This window comes from Boleophthalmus pectinirostris, unplaced genomic scaffold, assembly GCF_026225935.1.
Source record: "Boleophthalmus pectinirostris isolate CB_2022bp ecotype Guang Dong unplaced genomic scaffold, ASM2622593v1 HiC_scaffold_20, whole genome shotgun sequence".
NCBI classification, from domain to species: domain Eukaryota; kingdom Metazoa; phylum Chordata; class Actinopteri; order Gobiiformes; family Gobiidae; genus Boleophthalmus; species Boleophthalmus pectinirostris.
The window spans coordinates 30469628-30492491 of NW_026571153.1; the positions used below are offsets into that span (position 1 = coordinate 30469628).

Consider the following 22864-nt stretch of genomic DNA (forward strand, 5'->3'; position numbering starts at 1 on the left):
GGAGTCCCTTCTAAACTGCTGCCCTTGTGACCTGGCCTAGATAAGTGTAAGAAAATGGGTGGATGGATTTAAATAAAATAAAAAATATAGTAAACAAAATATGTGTCAAATATTATGATCTGAATGGAAAATACAAAAGTAGCACAAATAAAAATCTGTAAATGTCACAACAGGTAAAATTTAAGGTAAGAATAAATACTTAAAATTCTAGAGGGCGCTATCCTCTTTTTTTCCCGGGAGACAGTTGCTACGGAAGTGACGCAGGGACGCTAAAGATGGCGTCTGTTTCAAACGGATTGTGCCTAGCTTCTCCTACTGTAAGTTTTTACTCCAACTTTACCGATTTTAACAGTGTTTTGTTGAGTTTTTAACGTAAGACGACACGTACACGCTTCGACATCTTAAAAGACGCATAAATGAAGTGTTTTAAAGCTTTTACGTAGGCGAAAAGTGCAATGTTTACGTCGGAAGTGTGCGTGCGTGCGTTCTTTCCTGCTGCACTAAGTTAGTTAATCTCAGTTAATAATGTTGGAAATCTTGACATTTTTCGCTGTTTCTAAGCAATAAAACGTGTTGTAAAGCTAAATAAAGATTCCTAGAAATGTCTCAGGATTTAGGTTGAAAATACACGCCGTGATGGTTGTGTTTTGTTGATAGTTTGACGATTCTAAGCAACAAACTCCCTTGATACCAGTGTAAGCTAAAAGAAATGGCAGCATCTTAACGTTTGTCTGTATTTACTGGAGTGCCTTGACAAATGAATTCCAAGTGAGCGTTTGTTTTTTTTTTTGGTTTTTTTTTAGGGTTAAGGACGTCCCAGGAGATGCCAGGCGAAGCAGCGGGACGTGGGAGGGAATGTGGCCGAGGGAGGCGCACTGAAAGCGGGAGGAGCAGCACGCAGCCCCGGGGGACAGAGCAGAGATCCAAGAGCTCAGGAGAAGTGACGAGGTAAGCGTTTTCTTCACAGCCTGATACGTAGCTGCTGGAGTTTTCGTTTCTGATGTACACAGATCGTGTTACTACTGTGAAATCCTAGTTTGATTGGTTTAATACCTGATTTGGCCCATGTTCGTCCTATTTTCTATCATTCTCAGTCCTGTTTAGACTAGACTCATGTTGGTTAGTCTTTGTTTTGTGAGAACTTTACTTGAGTCCTTCTTTTCCCCTATGGTTTTGTCTTGTGCCAAGATCTGGTAAAATTTAAAATGTCAATTGTTAAAAGTGCCATATTACAAAATGTACCTGGAGTTAAGATGTTTCTAAAAATCCCTCAGTCCCTCTGTACTTGGAGTTGTGTTTTGTTTCGTTCACATGTTTGAGTAACCCTTTATTTATCAGTCTGTGTACATCTTCAAAGTTCAAAATGCTCTGTTCCACCTTGTGATGTCATGAAGCAGTAGTTTTCAGTTTTAATAGCTCCTTTTACCTTTTAATTCAGTAGAGATTGGCAATTCCAGGACTGAAAATATCCAAATGATTCTAGTGAAAGTATATGGAGTTTAAATACGATAATCAGCTGGAAAGTCCCTGTTTATGAATTGTACCCTATATAAAAGTTAGTTAATCTATAAACATACACATAAAAAAAAATAAAAAATACACATACAAGGAATTAGTCCACTGGTGAGGCACACTCAGAAACTCCTGTGTTCTCAATAAATATGCCACAAATATTTCAGGATTTTATCTTCTATTTATCTTGTCTAATCGATGCATTTCATTGAAATACATAGTTAAGACCTTCCTAAATGTGATTCTGAATGATTTTTGAACAATTTCTGTAGCTTTTTAAGTTTCTTTTGTTGCGCTGCTTACAAATTATCTTCAACATAAGCAGGTAAAGAAATAATTCATATTTCTAACCAAGTCTGCAGTTGCAGATGCTACAGAACATGGGGAACATGAAAAAAGAAAAAGAAAACAAGGCCCAACATTTGGTCTCAACATTTGATTTTATTATGATATAGAATGCTGATTTTCTAACTCAATAAATCACATACTAGAGGCAGGTGAGAACGTCTCTCCTCTCACAGCAGGGACCCGTGTGCCGCCAAAGAGGAGGGGACGCCCAAAGAGAGAATGGGACGCTCAAACTGGCCCTTTCAAGCTGGGGGATGCTCGAGCCAGTATTCTTAAAAACACTGTGGAGCACTTCTTGTATCACACAAAGCAACCACTTTTTAATCTTAGTCAAAGATTTTGGATGCAGAATTTGATTTTGATGTTTGCACTTTTTGCTAATAACTTTTCCACAGACTGAAGGAGGTTTTATTGTCCCGATGCGGCTCAGACAAGCAGAATGGAGAGATGAAAAGGGACAGTAACACAGAAGAAAGGAAAACAAAAGAGAAGAGAGGGGGTTTAAAAGGAGAAGCAGAGGAGGATGTCTTCAGAGAGCTGAGGTGGAGAATGAACCGTCTGGAAAATGAGAAACTACAGTTGACATCTGCACACAACCAGCAGGTACAGTCAGGGATCACATGGATCAGTATATGTAAGACTGGTCCATTTTTTAATTGATTAAGAAGGGAAATTATTTTTTAATCATGACTGAAATCACAATTATTCAAACGATTATTTGCAGAGAGAGGTGAGGCACCAGGAAAGACAAAATAATCAATTAGAGCAATAATTGTGATTGAAATTTGATCAATCACATACATTACTGTTCTGACGTGGTGTTTTGCAGGTGTGCTCTCTGGAAGCGGAGCTGGCCCGGTTGCGTGCGGCAGTGGAGCGCGGTGAAGCCGAGAGGGCGGAGCTTCAGTTTCAGATCACAGTTTGTCTCCGAGAAAAAGAGAAAGAGGCTCAGACCAACAGAGACCTACAGAGAGAGAGGGACACACTCACAGGTATTTTAATGATGGAGGGGTCGGGTCTGTCTTTTGGTTTCAGAATAATAAAGAATGAGGACCCAGGCTATAATGATTAACAATTTAAGTAATATATATGTATAAAATATATGTTTTGAATGGAAAAAGTCCTCAAACTGTAAAGAGTCTACAATGTTCTGAACATGAACACAACTTATTATGTTCACTTTATTTACTGATAAACTAAACATTTTATTAAACTATTATCCACCAGCTTCACATCACAGTATATTACATTTTATAACCGTAATTGCGAATAATTGTACTTACTATTAGCTAAATTACACGCTTCTTGAAATGCAGTGGTCCCTGGAGGAAATACACGCTCAGTTTTAAACCACAAATCTGAAAATTAAATAAATAAAAGTGCTTTAAAAATACAAGGAATTGTCAAGAATGCCACTAGAGCACCATGTTCACTGCAAAAAAAGAGATAACCTATTATTACCACTTTAAAGATTCCGTATTACGCATTTTCCTGAGCTATGTTATAATAGTGTTTCCTCATCAAAACAGACCTGGAGTTGTGTTTTGTTTCATTCACACATGTTTAACACACAAACCCTGCACTGACTTCTTCTCTCATACACATTCACTGTCAGTCACTACTGAACTAAAGGTAAAAGGAGAGGTTAACTTGAAAATTACCATTTCATGACATCACAAGGTGGAACAGAGCATTTTGAGTTTTGGACAGGTAGACAGGCTAATAATAAAGGGTTACTCAAACATATGGGAATGAAACGAAGTACAACTCCAGGTATGTTTTGATGAGGAAACAACAGTATAACATGCTTGAACTACTCAAGAATCCATTTTGTGTAATATAGGACCTTTAAATCTGTCTCTCTCTCAGATCGTCAGGCTGAGTTGGAGCAGAGCCTGTCAGACCTGCGCGTGGCTCTGGACCGGACTCTGCGCGGTCGGGAGCAGGACCAGAGGAGTCTGCAGCAGGACGTGGAGGAACGAGACGGGCTCATACAGAGACTGAGTCAAGACAACAGTCAACTCCACACACTGCTCACGGTATCAGCGCTCTCTCATTTAGGTCACAGTTTTGTCCTACTTTGATTGTTGGCTTTAATACTCAGTTTAGTTCATGTTCTGCCCATTTGCCCATTACTCATTCCTGTTTAGACTTGGCTGATGTTGGTTAGGTCCTTGTTTAGTGATACTTAAGTCCTTCTTTTGCTCTAGTTTTGTCTGGTTTAAAGTAATCTCAATATTGATCCAATACAATGTCAGTTTTTATTTATTTTATGTTTAAAAAGCAATGAAACTCCTCTACTATAAAGAATGTTGCTTTGGTGTATCGAGGTTATCTTCACTCCACCCCAGCTTAAAGAGATAAAAAAATCAAATACATGTTGATAAACTTAAAGTATTATTGAATCATAATTGTAAATGAAATTGTTGTATATTATTGCTGGGTTTCAGAAGACAACACAGGATTCTATAGGACAATATTAATTAATACATTTGGGGGGGGCAGATAAAATGCAAATTCTTAAAATGTAAAATTATGTTATAGTACAGTGAGTTCTAGAGTTTAGTCACTAATTGAAAGTACCAGGTTCAACATTTGTGAGTTTACCCTTTGGATATTTCATGGCAAAGTACAATGTCATCTATAGGAGAACCTGGCTCTTGCATCTGGGAGTAGGACATAGCCGTATTCTAGAATCTGAAAACTACCAATTACCTTATCAATATTTTGGCTGTTGTTCAGGATCAGAAGCAGGTGTTGGAGCAAAGCGAGCAGAGGATGAAGGAGCTGCAGAAGGAGATGGAGAAGGAGCAGGAGGTGAAGCGTCGTCATGCCGAGAAAGTGCGTTACCTCAGCGACCGAGAGAAACGTCTCCGGGCCGACAAGGAGGTAAATGGCTTCAATTAAATATTTACACAAAATAATTATAAAGATGTCCACTTTCTTTTTAACATTTGGATTTAGTTGCAACTTGAGTCACTGTGGAGTCGCAACTGAATAACTTTAGACAAGGTAAAAGGAGAAATTCAATTTGTTAACTGGACAAAAGTTTATTAGGTTGAATAAACCAACCAAATAAACATTTGTCCACTTGACAAATTGAATTTCTTTGCCATATTAGCAACATTTTAACATTTTTTAATGGAAAATGTCTTAAGTAGTTTGTTTGAGTGTTTTTGTTGTATTATGGTGTAAAATCATTCATTCCTATCAGCCGTCAATTTGGCAAAGTTTCATATGCAGTTATGCTATGAGGCTGCATGTAATCCCCTCTGTTGCCAGCAGGGGGTGACAAATATTTGCAGGTTTTCTTATTGAAAATGTTTGTAAGGACTTTGATTTCAGACACACTTTTCTTTGTGTGGACAGTTTGCGGAGCAGAGGATTAAGACTTTGGAGACAAACATCGAGGCTGAAAGAGCTGCTCACCTGGAATCCAAGTTCAACTCTGAGATTGTCCAGGTAAACCAGGAGTAAAACTAGGGCCTGAGGCACAGGTCTAAACAGGACTACACAAGTAAAATGTCACTTTCAAAGTGATTCACTAAGAGGGATTTACGTATAGATAAATTTTTTCTTCAGTTGCGTTTGAGGGACCTGGAGGCGGTTTTAGCAGTGGAGCAGTCCAACCTGCAGGAGGCGACGTGCAGCGTGGAACAACTGAAAGAACACATCCATGAGGCAGAGAAAAAGAGGGAGCAGGAGCAGCAGAGGAGCAGCCAGACGCTCGCTCAACTGCACAGGTCAATAATACACACATATATGTACAGGTGAAGTGTCTCTGTACCAGAGACTGTATATATCAATGGACAGAGCTAACCTGCTAGCTGCTGCCTTCCAAATATGAAGTGAGCATGACCAGTTCTGGCTCCATAGACTGGCTCCTATTCACTTTCTATTGAAAACATCTCTCTGTAACTTGCTGTCAGGCTTGTCATTTTGGTCTTAAAATGTTCATATTAACCTGCTGTACATGATCCTGGTGTTTTTATTTCACTATTTTGTCTGTACATTAAGATATGAACATTAATAACAGACAAATCACCTACTAATTTACACTTATAACTGCTAGCCACAATGAGCTTCATTTGCCTGGAGTTGAACACTCAGACATTACAGTGCTACACCTCAGATAAGTTAATTTAATTTTATTATTTTTTTCCCAGGATGCAGCTTGAGTTTGAACAGTGCAAATCTGACCTGATAACTGCTTTGGAGACTGAAAAACGGTCGGCCTCTGAGCTCAACGTTGCCCTGGAAGCAGAGAAACATATGACATCGTGCCTTAAGGAGCAACTTGAAGACGAAAGGAGACTGCAAGAAAGCACAGCATCACAGCTACAGAAGGTTTATAACAAAACAATACATCCTTAAATCTCCTCTTTGGCCCTCTTCTTCTATCTGGCTATGTTCTGTGCTCCCAATCCAAAGTTATTACAATAGTTTAAAATAAATAATAAAATAATGGATGTGCTTTTTTTTTTCCTTTTTAGTTGACAGAGAATGCAAACAGCTTTAAAACGTTTGTACAAGATGTAAAAGAAACACTACAGCAACATTTAGGTAATTATCCACCTAAATCTCTCTTAAATATAATCACATTTTATTTCCAGTTTAGCATTAACCCTACATTATTTTACATTTCATATGACTCTGTGTTGTATCTGCAGAAGAGGATTCTGGAAACTGGAATCCTGATGAGATGGTGGAGAAGCTGAAAATAATGCTACACTCCCAGAAACTGAGACAAGAGGAGGCCAAGAAACAGGTCTGGAGCTAAGATGTTTACTCTGTACACTTTTAGTTTTTTTGCCCTGATATCAATATTTATTTTATACTCAACATATACACTCACCCAAACCATTACAAAAATGTTAAGAATTATTAAAAGTTACTTATTTCACCTCATACTGTGGGACTAAACATGCAAACTCCAGCCACATCAACCATATACATCTTTTAGCAAAGAACAAAGTCGATTTTGTTTGTTTCCACTTTAAACCTTGTGTGAATTTTTGCTCCTGAAGTTGTGTACCGGACGGCCACTAGAGGGTGTATCGTTCTTTTTTCAGATCGAGGATTTGCTGTTCGCCTCTGAGCAGCTCCTGGACGATAATCAGGCGCTGAAAAACCTGAGCTCACAACAGAAGACTCAAATACAGGTACATTTCACTGGCATCAGAATGGAGTAGTAGTAGTAATAGTTGTAGTAGTATTATTGGAGCTAAATATGAGTACAATATTTGAACTCTAATACTAAACTTAAAAAGACTTGAAGGTAGTGATTATTTTAGGTTTAATGCTTTTGTTTAAAAATGATGTAATGAGGGGAGTGAGTTCCAGGGGGAGGGTAGTATGTAAGTAAATAAATAAATAAATAAATTGCATAAATAGCAGTTGTTTTAGTTTAGGCTATTCCATACTTTAGTAGTAACAGCACTAGAGCAATAGGCCTTAAGTCATCTAGTCGATTAATGAGTCAATCAAGTCTTAGTCAGCCAAAATTAGTGGTATAAATGTGACTGATTATTTTATTTAGATAATAATGATTCATATGGGACAACTGTAGACCGGAGAAGTGAGCTGAAGATTTTGTATTTTTTGCTCTTTGTGTATAAAAAGGCACACTCATAAGTTTCAAGTCTTTATATGAATACATTGTATGCTACTTTTCCTTTACTTTTTTCTGCATAAATAGTAGTTTTTGCATGAGCTCCCTCTGCAGGGGTACTGTATTTTCCACACTAAAGGGTGCACTTAAAAGCCTTTAATTTCATCAAAAAACCACTGCGCACCTTATAACCCAGAGCACCTTATATATGAATTTATTGGGGTGTCTTAGTACGACTTTAGTAAACTACAAAGCCGCTCCACTTTCAGCATTACGGCTCCTGTAGTCAGGAGCATCAGGAGTAATACATACTGTGATTCCTTTTAATATTAAAATGCACCTGTCAAGAGACACACTCACAACGCCCACTTTAAACTCAAGACTGTTATAAAGTGAAAGTGCGAGCTGCGTGGGAGCAGTGGATGAGAGAAGGAGAACAGGAACGAAGGAAGGAGCTCATCCAAGCTGCTTCTTGAGAAGCAGCTTGGATGAGCTGCGAAACGTCTTCAACCAAACTAACTTTTGTCCAGTCGACAAACTGAATTTTCTCCTCATGGATTCTACCTGGACAACTGAGGGATTCTTCTCACAATTATGAGTTATTGTGAATACACTAACAATTTAGCATCTCAGACAGTATTTTTTTATGCGTTACAATTGAACAAAGTTGAGAGTTATTGTGAACGCGTTAAATAAAGTTTGACTGACTTATCTAACTGTTGTGTTTCATTTAATGCGCCTTATAGTCTGGTGTAGTTTATATGTGAAAAAAGTTCCAAAATAGACCATTCAGTGACAGTGCGCCTTATAATCCAGAGTGATCTATAGTGTGGAAAATACGGTAGTCTTGTGAGTACAGTTTGGGTCAGATACACACAGATATGGAATAGTTTTGAGAGCTTTTACCACGCCTCCTTTTTAGTCTTTATACGAAGAATTTCTATAGCCCCAAACAGCAGATTTATAATTGTTACAGTAATTGTAATAAAACTAGTTTCCATGTTTGCAGAATCTACTCTTCATATGTTTTTTGTTTTGTTTTTACAGGAGTCTGAGCAGTTGTTAGAGGAGCTGAAGCAGGAAGTGTCCCGCCTGCAGACGGAAGGCTGTGATTGGGCGAACGTGAGCCGACAGCTTCAGGCCGAGCTTCAGCGAGAACGAGACGAGAGGAAACGAGAGCGAGACAAAATGGAGGAACAACTGCATGGCGTGAAACTGCACCAACACGAACAGGAAGAGGTCTGTGTTTGTGTGTTTAGGGCTGCAAGATTTATCACAGTCAAATCGAAATTTGAATGAACGCAATTAGCAAATTTGAAAGGCTGCAGTTTTTGAAGTATCATAATTTCCTTGACACACAACAAAATTTGTTTTATTTTGCAAAAAATCCGCTTACCCTGTAGGTAAAGATGCATTGTGTAACTTGTCTGGTGGAGGGTCCGTCAGATTTTTTTCTCCATGGAGCTGTTATTGCTTTGTCTGGAATGTTTCACAGTATGGTATTAAACCTTTCTATCGTCAAAGAGACCAAACCAGAGTTACGTGTCAGATCAATGGAGAGGCAACCCCAATCACATGGTATTTTTGAGCTTTAAACCACCTGTTGAATAAATGTGAAGTAGAGCTGTTTAAAATCATTCTGTAGAATATTCCAAGCAGAGCAATGAAACAAGCAGGTGATGGACCCCCAAACAAAAAGTTACATAGTGCACCTTAATGTTGTCAAAGTTTTCAGCTTATCCAAGAAAGGGTGGAAGTAAAAGCCTGGAGACCAAGTGGATGTCTTACGCAGGAGAAGTTTATTTACCATCAATAATACGAGAACTTGAAAAGTCAACATAGTGTGATTTCAAAAGAGAACATAGTCTGATCTTTGAGTGTTCAAGCCCCTTTGACTCTGCTTCTGGAGGAGGAGGTTTATAAAGCAAGTGGTGAGACTATGAAGGCCAGTAGACACCGGTTAGTCAGCAATATACCACAATTTAGATAGTGGTATGCCAATGGTCTATCAAGGGAAGATCATGGTGTAAATATAACTTTTGTGTCAATGTTAAACTGAGATGTACGTGAAAGATAAATTACTTAAATTCTCTTACATTTAAGATCTGTAAACAAGTCCTAGAATGTGATTCTTGTGTTTATCAGTTCATATTTCAGTCTTTTTGTCAATTCTCCTGGACATGGACAACAGAAATCTCAATTCTAATCAATGCTAGTCTGAAAAATTCAATATTTCCCAAATTGTTGTCACAGTACAAAACAGCAGAATGTAATTTTCAACATTAAATTATAATACTTTGTTTAGTATACGCCCATGGACCACTATGGAACTCACAGATACAAGGCCACATGATAATATTACCGTTTTTTCTGGGATATTGGGTGCGCTCTTAAGCCTCAAACCCCTTAAAAAAATGACTGCGCGCCCCACAATCCAGAGCGCCCTATACACGAATCCACTCGGGTGTCCCAGAGTGCAGAGTACGCAAAGACGCACAGAGCAGACAGCGACCGCACAGCGAAAAACACCCACAGACACACTCATCACTCCACGCCGACGAGGAACAGAACGGAGGAATGAACTGAAAAAGCGAGTGCAATGTGCAACTTCTAGACACGACTGAACAACTGTGTCACTGCGAACACGCCGACACTGATACAGCTCAAGATCATTCTAAAGATGTTCAGGAAAGGTTCACTTCTGTCCTGTGAATGTGACTTTTTTTTCTAGCATTGATACCTTCTCAAATGAGTTTCTAGTATCGATTAGTATCTGATTTTCGATACTTTTGACCACACTATATTTATAATACATTATTTAAATTGTGACATACCTGGTGCTGTGTTGTCCTTTCCTTGTCCTCATTCCCTCAGCACCTTGATGCAGTCCCAGTATGAGCCCTGTTATTACATTACTTTACATTTAATCACACTGTGGTGGGTTTGAGCAAAATACATTATCCCCTCTCTCTCCACTGTGACGCAGACGCCATTGTATCCAGCAGAGAGGGTCAATATTTGTGGACTTATTTTCAAGGCTTTTTGTTGCTTTCCTAATTGGTGGTTGTCAGAGAGATAGGACAGAAATGAACCTTTATGACTCTTGCCTATAATGTGTTCACCAGGCTCGTGTGTCTTCACTGCACTCACTCCTTCAGCGTCTACAGCCTCAAAGCATCATGGAAACTCTCTCCTGGGATGAACTGTGGATACGAGTCAACGATCGAGTGGAGGAGATCAACGCAGACTTCCACCAGGCCAAGCACCAGGTCAGAAATGTCTTCAGACGCTCTCCCATCCTTTTATATTACTGTAGTTGAAAAGTGAGATGTGGCAGGTGAATAAATTATTAACTCAGCATTTCTTTGTCAATAATGATATGCAGATGACATTTTAGCAATGCATCAAGAATGAACTAAATCTCCCTGTAAAGTTCAAGTCTTGTATAAAAATAATAGTAGTAGTAATCTTTTCTTAAAATATAATAATTTTAACTGTGTTTTGGTCAAATGACTATACAGGCACCACAAATCAGGCAACCTGAAATGTTCCACAATATGGCATTGTATGGATCTATCTCCATTACATTTTTAGTTTATTATTTTATTTTTATTAAGTTAACACCTGCACCCATACTACAACTTTTTTTTTTTAAATTAATTCACAGACGAAACCAGGCCTAAACCAGGTCTAGCCTAAAACTAAACCCAGCCTAAATCAGATCTAGCCTAGATCTAAACCCGGCCTAAACTAGGTCTGGTGTAGGACCAGGCCTAAACCCAGTCTAGGGTAGGATTAACCCCGGCCTAACCAGGCCTAAAATAGGTTTAGCATAGGACTTAACCCAGTAAACCAGATCCAGCCCGGAATGAAACCAGGACAGACATGATCAGACCTTCTGATTTTTGGTCTGGTGTGGTCTGAGGTCTTTTTGGTCTCCTCGCCTTTTCCTTCTGTGGAGTCCTAGTTTCTCCGTGGTCCATCTTCTGAGCCACTGTAGCACAGAGGGACGTCCAGAAGAACTCGTCTGGCCACTGGACTCTGTTATGAGCCCGAGCGCCGTATCACCTCCGCAGGGTTCTGGCCAGGGCTTTACTAAATTCGGGGTTTCAGGTTTCCATAGTTGATTTTTCCATCTTAAGGAGTGTCCATGATGGAGACCGGTTTGTCCAGTGTCCTCCTGTCTCTCACTGTGACAAATGTCTCCATTACTGACCCTGTCTCTCTGTTCTGGTCCAGGTGTCCTCTCTGCAGAGCGTCCTCTCTCGTCTGGAGGACAAAGTGAGGAGACGAGAGGCTGATCTGAGCCGCAAACACCAAAACACAGTGACAGAGCTACAGCACCATCTGCAGGTAACAGTCACAAGCTACTGAAACTTTCAATCATCGTATCACCTTTGCTTTGTTTTCCTTTCTTGAATATAACTGAGAAATATTTTTTATTACTTTAAATATAATTTTTACTTGTACATATACATTTATATAATTATGCCTTATTTGACACCTGTCTCTTGCTATTTTTGCTACTCATTTAGAATTACCATTTATATGTTTTTCTATTTGTCATTGTATTATACTGTGATGTGTGAGCTGTGTCAACTGTAATTATTTATTATTATTATTATTAATTATTATAGTTTTGGTCAATGTCATATTTTTTCTGACAGAAACATATATTAATAACATTCCAGTTAAATTACAAAGCTATTTTGGTTTTGCAGTCGAGCCGTTCCGATTGCCGTTCATTGCAGGATCATGTGACCTCGCTGACCTCTGACCTCTCGTCTCTGTGTGACCAATCAGGAAGGTTCCAGTGGGCGTGTCTTCTACTGGGAGGGGCCCTCAGTTACACACAGGTCCTACACTTGTTACTCAGTTTGTAATATTAGTTTGCCCTGTACAACTTATATGACAGTATCTTAAATTGGGAAAAATCTATGGTTGAATATATTTGGTAAAGATATGATTGCACTCACACGGGAGGCACATCTGGTGAAGTGTCTTGCTCAAGAACACTGGCTGAAGCTGGAATTGCACTACTTTGGACTGAGATCAACTTATAACTACTATTTAGTGTTGTCTAAAACAGACAATATTAGTTTTAGTATAAATTAGTGTCTGTTTTTTCGATACTCAAAAGTTAAAATCATGTACTGTGTCTTTTTTTAACTCCCCTAATAACATTTCTTTCCATCTCTATCTTCTTTGTACATTGTTCATGACCTTAGACTCGTCTACAGCGTCTCTCAGAGCAGAAAGCGTATCTCTGTCGCCGTTTGGCCGAACATGATGCGCTGGAACAGGAAGTGAGGTCACTGGTGGAAGCTCTGGAGGCCAACGAGGACGACACACAGCAGCAGAAGAAGAAGAGAGCGCGGAGAAGGTGGAGGCGGGTCTTAAACGTGGTGATGGCCCTGAGGAAGTGGTGCATGCTGGGAAAAACAAGCTGTGTGCTGTTCAGAGTGCAAGTGGGAGAAACTAGTGCTGTGGGTATGTCACTGTGTGGAGAGACTACAGCAAGAAAAGAAGGACAAAATGGTATGTTATTTCTTACTCCACTGGTAAATTATGCATCTTGAAATTAAAGTATTAAAAATATTAAAGAACCAAAATGTAAATCTGAAAGGTCATTTGGATATAAACTATAAACACACTAAAAATATTCTGAACTTAATTTAATGTTGCATTGTATAACTTGGCTTGGTGACGTCACTTGCTCGTCTCCATAGAGATAAATAAGTTTAATACCATTATTCTGTGACATCCAATAATCACAAATTCTGGAAAACCTGGAAAATAATTGTCTGTTTAGCTAGGCTGTTTTCCAGACATGTAAAATGAGAAACAGGGTAAGATATCCTGGAAAATGTAAATTTTGTCTTTGAAACCTCCACACTCCACTTGTCCTTGAGACCTCCACACTCCACACTTTTTTCTTTTTAGATAAAATCCACCAAAATGCAGGAAATGACACCTAGTTTGTACAAAATGTACAAACCCCAAACCCTCCTACATCTTTTTACCTTACCTAGTTGGCAGGACTTGGTGTTATATACAGGTGTCCCTTATTTTCCAGTGTTAGAAATGCAACACTAGACTGACAGGTACCATTCAAATGTGGAGATATTACTGGGCTCACATGTTGATAACATTACTACAAATGTCCTGGTAAAGCCCTGAAAAAATATTTCAAGCAAAGTGTAGGAACCCTGAATCTCCATCGGGATAAGCAGGTAACCCCTGCCAGAAATGTTACATAGTGCACTACCGTGTCAAAAGGAGAAATTCAATTTCTGGTGGAGATGTACGGCAGACTGAGGTCCACTATGGCTCTCTCATCTGTGTTCGTCTACTCCATTCAGTGTTGTGAAGACCACAGTGAGCGCTACACTGGAGAAACAAAACGGCCATGTCATAAGAGGATGTACCAACACAGACGAGAGAGCAGCAGTGGACCTCAGTCTGCTGTACATCTCCATCTAAAAGCCTTGGGCCACTCATTTGAGGACAGAGAGGTACAGATCTTAGCCAGAGAAAAGAATTGGTTTGACTGAGGAGTTAAAGAAGCTATGTTAGGAAAAAAAATCCATCTTTGAACAGAAATGGAGGACCCACACACCATCTATCTATCCATCATCCATCCATCCATCCTATTTACAACTCCATCCTTAAACCTAAATCAAAACAAACAAAGAAAGCAATAGGGATAGCCAGGTCAGGTCTAGAGGTTTGAAAGCTCTATTATGGCATTGAATGATTCTGCTAATATGACCCCAAACTCAGTGCAAGTTCATCAGTAGGCCTAGCTAACTAACAGAACCTGTAAACAAGTAGGTGTGTTAGTTTCAGAGTAGTTTCAGTGTAATTTGCTCCTTCCTGCAGACAGATATAAGGCAGTGTCCACCAGCATTTTGACCAGAACTGAAGAAGGAGCTTGGATGAGCTGCAAAATGTATTCGACCAACAAACTGAATTTCTCCTTTTGCCAAGATTCTACTTGGATGACTGAGGGATTTTACACATAGTGCGCTAACTTTTAATTAACGCAGATAATAGGATAAAACAAAAATGTCATCGTCTTAACAGTTAGAAAAAAACTTTGCCATTCAAAAGTATGTATAATTCTTGCCATTTTACGCTGTATTTTTTTTTTTATATACCACAAATACTGCAAGTCATCAACTGCTCACATGAAATTGTTGTACTTTTTCTGTAGAAGGAACAGAAAGTCGAGAGATGTGTCTTACTCAGTGGCTCCGCTCCAAAGGCCTGTCCACTGTGGTGCTGTCCTCCATGGCTGACCTCCAGAGGGCGCTCTCCGGTAAAACTATTTCCCTCTGCCCTTAAGGTCCTATCCACGGTTTTCACATTCAGATTGAGTGCAGATGTTTTCCTCTATTATTAAAGTATTTTTATTTGGTATGAAATATCCAAAAGAAAAATTTAAATATCTTATCTTTAGGCTCCTCCCCCCAGAATGTGCTGTCAGCGGTTCAGTCCGGTTTGTCCCGCCTCCTGGACCACCTCCTCGACCAATCAGATGCAGCGACTGTTACGAGTAAACACAACTGTCCAATGAGGCAGCCGACAATGCAACCTCACATGAAAGTAAGTATTGGGGTACAGACCTAGAACTAAGTGCAAACAGAGATTTTACAAAATGTTTGATAGGATAACTAGTTAGCTCGACAGCCAGATTACAACAAATTTCATAATTTATTTCTACTCTGGTTTCGTCCAATCAGGAGCTAGTATCCAGTCTGCAGCAGCACTTCCTGGATTTCAGCCAGCGACTGCATTCGACCGAAGTGGAGAGGCGGAATTTACGACTAGAGCTGAACAATCTGAGACGAGCGGCGAAGAAGAGGGAGCAAGAAGCCAACAAAATGGTGACTAGTTTTACATTTTAACCGTTAGAGGATTTTAGCTGCTCGCCTCTCAAGAGAATTGTGACTTGATCTGGAGACTTTTATTATTTAGAATGCAATGCTGTTCTAACTTAGAGAAACTTTATTGATCCACAAGCGAAAATATTTGGACACAGTAGCTCACACATCACAGTATAAGTAAAAATATAAATGTTAATAATAAATTAATGTTAATAATAATAAATAAGTAGCAAAAGTAGCAAGAGACAGGTGTCAAATAAGGCATATATAATTGTGTATAAATAAAAATGTATATGTACAAGTAATACAAATGTATCGAGTGTTACATAAGGGTGAGTTGTTGTACAGTTGTAGGGAGTATTATCTGTTACATAAGGGTGAGTTGTTGTACAGTTGTAGGGAGTATTATCTGTTACATAAGGGTGAGTTGTTGTACAGTTGTAGGGAGTATTATCTGTTACATAAGGGTGAGTTGTTGTACAGTTGTAGGGAGTATTATCTGTTACATAAGGGTGAGTTGTTGTACAGTTGTAGGGAGTATTATCTGTTACATAAGGGTGAGTTGTTGTACAGTTGTAGGGAGTATTATCTGTTACATAAGGGTGAGTTGTTGTACAGTTGTAGGGAGTATTATCTGTTACATAAGGGTGAGTTGTTGTACAGTTGTAGGGAGTATTATCTGTTACATAAGGGTGAGTTGTTGTACAGTTGTAGGGAGTATTATCTGTTACATAAGGGTGAGTTGTTGTACAGTTGTAGGGAGTATTATCTGTTACATAAGGGTGAGTTGTTGTACAGTTGTAGGGAGTATTATCTGTTACATAAGGGTGAGTTGTTGTACAGTTGTAGGGAGTATTATCTGTTACATAAGGGTGAGTTGTACAGTTGTAGGGAGTATTATCTGTTACATAAGGGTGAGTTGTTGTTACAGTTGTAGGGAGTATTATCTGTTACATGAGTGAGTTGTTGTACAGTTGTAGGAGTATTATCTGTTACATAAGGATGAGTTGTTGTACAGTTGTAGGGAGTATTATCTGTCACATAAGGCTGAGTTGTTGTACAGTTGTAGGGAGTATTATCTGTTACATAAGGGTGAGTTGTTGTACAGTTGTAGGGAGTATTATCTGTTACATAAGGGTGAGTTGTACAGTTGTAGGGAGTATTATCTGTTACATAAGGGTGAGTTGTTTTACAGTTGTAGGGAGTATTATCTGTTACATAAGGTGAGTTGTTGTACAGTTGTAGGGAGTATTATCTGTTACATAAGGGTGAGTTGTTGTTACAGTTGTAGGGAGTATTATCTGTTACATAAGGGTGAGTTGTTGTACAGTTGTAGGGAGTATTATCTGTTACATAAGGGTGAGTTGTTGTACAGTTGTAGGGAGTATTATCTGTTACATAAGGGTGAGTTGTTGTACAGTTGTAGGGAGTATTATCTGTTACATAAGGGTGAGTTGTTGTACAGTTGTAGGGAGTATTATCTGTTACATAAGGGTGAGTTGTTGTACAGTTGTAGGGAGTATTATCTGTTACATAAGGGTGAGTTGTTGTACAGTTGTAGGGAGTATTATCTGTTACATAAGGGTGAGTTGTTGTACAGTTGTAGGGAGTATTATCTGTTACATAAGGGTGAGTTGTACAGTTGTAGGGAGTATTATCTGTTACATAAGGGTGAGTTGTTGTACAGTTGTAGGGAGTATTATCTGTTACATAAGGGTGAGTTGTTGTACAGTTGTAGGGAGTATTATCTGTTACATGAGGGTGAGTTGTTGTACAGTTGTAGGGAGTATTATCTGTTACATAAGGGTGAGTTGTTGTTCAGTTGTAGGGAGTATTATCTGTTACATGAGGGTGAGTTGTTGTACAGTTGTAGGGAGTATTATCTGTTACATGAGGGTGAGTTGTTGTACAGTTGTAGGGAGTATTATCTGTTACATAAGGGTGAGTTGTTGTACAGTTGTAGGGAGTATTATCTGTTACATGAGGGTGAGTTGTTGTTCAGTTGTAGGGAGTATTATCTGTTACATGAGGGTGAGTTGTTGTTCAGTTGTAGGGAGTATGGTTGAAACGTGGTCTAGAAAAACCTTCCACGTGTCTTATTTGTCCAGGTCTCATCAGAGCAGTTTGATGCAGTCTGCTCTGAGCTCCAGGGGGCGCTGTGTCGGGAGCAGGAGACACAGGCGCTGATGAAGGAGCTGAACTCACAACTTAACACACTCAGAAACAACATGGAGTCTCTCAACACTCAGAAGACTAAAGCACAGGAAGCACATGACCACACAGCACAGGTCAGGGGGCACTGTGAAACTGCTTTTGCACAATCATTAAAGAATTTTTTTTTTACATCTCTTATAATCTTGTTTCCTCGTCACATACAGACCTGGAGCTGTTTTTGTTTCATTCACACATGTTTAACACACAAACCCTGCAGAAAACACTCTGTTCCACCTTGTGATGTCATGTGGTAATACAGGAACTGCGTTTTTAAACTCCATTCACCTTCAGTAGAATCATTTGGATGATTTCAGTCATGGAATTGTTAGTCTTTCCCAAACTAAAAGTAAAAAGTAGCAGTTATCTTGAAAATTACTGCTTCATGACATCACAAGGTAGAACAGAGCATTTTGAGCTTTGGAGATGTAGACAGTGATAATGAAGGATTACTCAAACATGTGAATGAAACAAAACACAACTCCAGGTCTGATTTTGAGGAGGTAACAACATTATAACAGGCTTAAAGCTCACAGTAATCAGTTTTGCATAATGTAGAACCTTAAAATGTGCACTTACTTCATGACAAGAGCAAAGATTGAGTTGAAGATTCTAGATTACCGTATTTTCTGCACTATACAGGGTTCTGGATTATAAGGTGCACTGTCATTGAATGGTCTATTTTTGACCTTTTTTCACATAAGGTGCATTAAACGAAACACAACAGTTAGATAAGTCAGTCAAACTCACAATAACTCTCAACTTTGTTCAATTGTAACGCGTAAAAAAAATACTGTCTGAGACGCTAAATTGTTAGTGTATTCACAATAAGTCATAATTGTTCAAACAGTTGCTTGATTACAGCGTCCATCACGTCCACATCCCTCTCGTCATTATCCGAGTCAGTGTGGTTACTGTTCCCTGGCAGTTCAGTGATGATTCTGGTCTTGGTGAAAGCTCAGACCACAGTTGATATTGATCCTTAGCCCAGGCGTCCACGATCCATTGACAGATCGTGGTGTAAGTGGCTCGGCGCTGTCTCTCTGTCTTGGTGAATGTGTGTTCTCCTTCTCTCATCCACTGCTTCCACACAGCTCACACTTTCACTTTATAACAGCCTTGAGTTTAAAGTGAGCGTTATAAGTGTGTCTCTTGACAGGTGCATTTTGATATTAAAAGGAATCACAGTATGTATTACTCCTGATGCTCCTGACTACGGGAGCCGTAATGCTGCAAGTGGAGCGGTTTTGTAGTTTACTAAAGTCGTACAAAGACACCCCAATAAATTCATATATAAGGTGCTCTGGATTATAAGGCACGCAGTCATTTTTTGATGAAACTAAAGGCTTTTAAGTGCAAACTATAGTGCGGAAAGTACGGTAAGTCGAATATTGTTCCATTCCTTGTGGAAAGTAACTGCTCCAAAAAACCTATGAAAACATTCTAACCATGTGACTCCCTCCTCCTCTCAGCTCCTCTCACACGCCCGTCGTGAGGTGTCCCGTAAAGAGCGCTCACTGAGGATTCTGGGTAAACACTTGTCTGTAGTCCAAAAGGAGAAACGGCAACTGGAGGAGAGGCTTCGTGACACGCAGGACCAACTACAAAACAACACCAAGTATGAATTCATATCAGCAGCCAATCACAGCCTGAGCTCCAGTCATGTGACCACCAGGCATTATAACTTCCATCACCTGCTTGTTCCTATGGATATGTCATTGCTGTGAATGGAATGTTCCACAGTGTGACATTAAACAGCTCTACTTTACATTTATTCAATTGCAGATTTTATAGCTCAAAAATACCCAGAAAAATAGGCATTCTGACTGAGCAGGGTCGCCTCTCCACAGATCTGACCTGTAACTTGATCTGGTTTGATCTCCATGAACATAGAAACGTTTAATGCCATACTGTGAAACATTCCAGACAAAAGCGATAACATTTCTATCGAGAAAACCATTTGACGGACCCTCCACCAGAAAAGTTACACAATGCACCTTTAACTTGTTTTGCATCTTTTTTCTTTCATAGGCGTAAGGAGCAGCTGATTGAGATGATGAGGTCAGCAGAGAGGAGCTGTACACAGGTAAAAAATACACCTTCCCATTTCAGAATGTTTTTATTCATAGTGAGGAAACTAATCATTTTTGTTTTGTTTTTTGCAGTTCAGGGAAAGTCTCGTCCAATCACATCGGCCTCTGTGCTCTAAACCCCACCCCCTGACATTTTCTGAGATACCCACCGGAACAGAGAGCATCATGGGAGATCCAGGTGTAGCGGCCTGTCAGGTAGGAAGACAAAACTATGTTTCTAAATATTGTCATTAGACTATGTGAAATAAGAACTGCTGTAATGTTTGATGTTGAATATTATGTTATTAAAAGTGCATTGTGTAACTTTTCCGTCAAATTATGTTATTGCTTTATTGGGAATGTTTCACAGTATGGCATTAAACCTTTCTATTTTCTTGGAGACCAAATCAAACCAAGTTACAGGTCAGATCTGTGGAGAGGAGACCCCGCTCACAGTCAGAATGTCTGTTTACTGTGTATTTCTGAGCTATAAAACCATCTGTAATTGAATAAATGTAAGGTAGAGCTGTTTAATGTCATACTGCAGAACATTTCACGCAGAGCAGTGACATCGCCATAGAAACAAGAAGGTGACGGATCCCCAACCAAAAAGTTCCACAATGCACAACATTCCACAAACAATGACTAAAAACAAACCAGATCAAAAGAACCTTAAATTTCCTGTTCCCATTTCCAGAGTTTGCTGACCAGCGTGGCCCTCCTGTCTCAGACCTTCTCCTCCAGAGCTGATTGGCTGGAGCAGGAAATCTCCGCCCACCAGAGTCATGTGACCGCCCTGCGCAGCGAGCTACAGGATGCCTGCCTCCGCCACAACCTGGTCTTCACCCCGGTGAGAAATATTTTAAAGGGACAGTTCGGAATTTTGGACATAGGACTTCATTTCCTAGTGATCCAGAGTGTTGGAGACGTGTGGAGACACTTTTTGAAATAATCCATCCAGTCCTTGTATTTGCAGAGGTCGCTGGTGCTAGGCTAGTGCATGTCAATGGCCATAGTTATCCTGCCACTAAAAACAGTCTTACCCACTCCACAAAAACACCTGAAACAAATCTATTTTAAAAAACATACCTGGAGTTGTGTTTTGTTTTATTCACACTTTTGAATTGAGAGTTAAATAAGTTTAATTCTTCCTGCTCCTTTTCAAGCTCCAGTTAAAAAAAAGTATATATACCAGCATTAGTTCCAGTTAGAATTATTCAGGCCTTTCTGAATCCCGACAGGATGGTTTCGGTTTCGGACAGAGGCTCTTTCTGCAGGAGACATGTGCAGTAGAGTGAAGTGACAGTGGTACAGGAGGAACAGGAGCAGCAGATACTCACACGCAAGACTAGAGCCTCTTGCTGTCAGTGTAAAATTTTAATATATAACTTGCACCGGATTATAAGTCACAGGAAACGCCCAAACCATGAAAAAAAGTGCGACTTATAGTTTTAAAATCCGGTATGTGAAAAGTACTTTAAGTGTACTAAATACATGTATGCTTCTTGTGTTCATTAATCTGCTTGAAATTGATTAAATTGGCATTTCCAGGACTGAAATTATCCAAATGATTCTAGTGAAGGTGAATGGATTTTAAAAACACAGTGGAGCAACAATTTGAGTCACCACTATACAAGAAAATAGAGTAACAGTGCTCTTTTTTTTTTTTTTTTTTTAGCTGGAAATTGAATCAGCTCAGCTTGGTCCTGGCGATGATTTGTTGAAGAATGTAGCGATTATCTGAAGACCCTTCCTCTTCTGACCAAACCCTCCATAAAACCAACGAAACTACTTTTATTTGTATTATTTAAAGGTAGTCTTTGCAGTCACACACTGTAAAAAAAAAAAGAAAAGCTGTCAAAATAAAACTTATAATGATGATTTTTTTTTAATGTATTTATTTTTTACATCTTCATTTGAAGCCAACACCTTAAACTCGATGAGAGGTCTACATTTTATTTACAATATTTCTTATTCATAGGTCTGTCATGATAACGAAATTTGAAGGACTATGTTGTTACACAGTGCACCTTTAACTCATCTTTGTCACTTAGATATTTCAATATTATTGGGAATAGGTAGGACTGTAGACTGTGAGCGATGTGCTGGGACACTTCATCCAAACAATACTCCGGTCAGAGGGAGAAGGAGGACACTTGAATGGATTTGTAGAGCTTTAATGTCCTTTCTTGTCTGTCTGGTAATCTATAAGAACATTTATTTATTTAATTTTTTTTATTTATATATTTATTTTGGGCAAGTAAAGATTTACATTCATATACATTGGAACATATAACATAAGTAAAATCACAATAGACATGAAATTAACATAACATTTAAATATTACTAACTGAAATGACACATACATTGTTAGTTTACATCAACAATCCAAAATATGTAAATTAATCAAGTTATTAAAGCTAATTAGCATCAGAACATTACAGAACAATGAAAGAAACATACAGTAGACCTCTATCACAGATGTGGACTTGGATTGGTTACAGGTAATGAAATGAAGTTACAGGAGTTAGGCTAGAAGTAACAGTGTTGCCATGGTACCAGTAACGGTGTTACTTTGGTGCTCCCAAGGACCCGTGAGCTGCCTAAGGCCCCGTCCACACTAGTACGTATTTGAGTCATTTTCGTTGTGGATGCAGTGCTCGTTCACACTAATCTGATTGAAAGCAGCTCCAGAGATGGAACGATCTGGTGCCGCCAACTCCCACGAATTCATCTGAGTAAAGATCTGATCTGGCACCGTGTGAACGCCTGAAAACTCTGATACTCTGATGTAGTTCTATGCAAACAAGCTAATTCGGTGCCCAAAAGCTAAAAGGCTAGAATATATGTCCATTCATATAAACGATCTAGGCATATGATCCTACGTATAGACCTTATAATTTCTGAAAAGTTTAACATGAACCATCTCCAAAGCAATAGAAGCACAGAACAAACTCACCATCAACAGAACATCCCTCTGGGACAGAAAGAACACTCATATTCCACTGAGTTGTGTCCTTTAGTCCGACAGAAGCTGAACCACATCAGTGCACAATAGTGAGCTGTTTGAGCACTTAGTTTATGCAAATTAGCCATGAGGTTTTAAGTTTAGTTTCTGTAAAACATAAACAAATATAAAATCCAGTGTTACACTAAGTAACAACTGAACCTCGTCTTGGTCCACGAAAAGACTGTTTTTACACATGCCATCTCCCTCGCCT

General features: G+C 39.1%; 1 protein-coding gene across 4 annotated transcripts; it reads left to right on the forward strand.

The window, feature by feature from the left end:
- Positions 1-241: 241 nt before the first annotated feature.
- On the forward strand, positions 242-21524 carry LOC110175072 (coiled-coil domain-containing protein 171-like). Of its 4 annotated transcripts, none has more exons than XM_055156728.1 (26): positions 242-317; positions 804-948; positions 2256-2463; positions 2690-2852; positions 3730-3899; positions 4603-4749; positions 5230-5322; positions 5443-5603; positions 6027-6207; positions 6354-6423; positions 6531-6628; positions 6933-7022; positions 8519-8710; positions 10597-10740; positions 11711-11824; positions 12193-12327; positions 12700-13009; positions 14688-14792; positions 14934-15079; positions 15217-15360; positions 17469-17648; positions 19044-19189; positions 19603-19657; positions 19737-19859; positions 20341-20493; positions 21322-21524. In XM_055156728.1, exons 2-26 carry the CDS (start codon positions 824-826, stop codon positions 21385-21387), a joined length of 3519 nt encoding a protein of 1172 aa, XP_055012703.1. In that variant the 5' UTR covers positions 242-317; positions 804-823; the 3' UTR covers positions 21388-21524. The 4 variants fall into 4 exon arrangements, with proteins under 4 accessions (XP_055012703.1, XP_055012705.1, XP_055012704.1 ...); XM_055156729.1 differs by lacking the exon at positions 242-317 and adding an exon at positions 570-695 and having other exon boundaries at positions 14691-14792; XM_055156727.1 differs by lacking the exon at positions 242-317 and adding an exon at positions 571-695.
- Positions 21525-22864: the final 1340 nt, after the last annotated feature.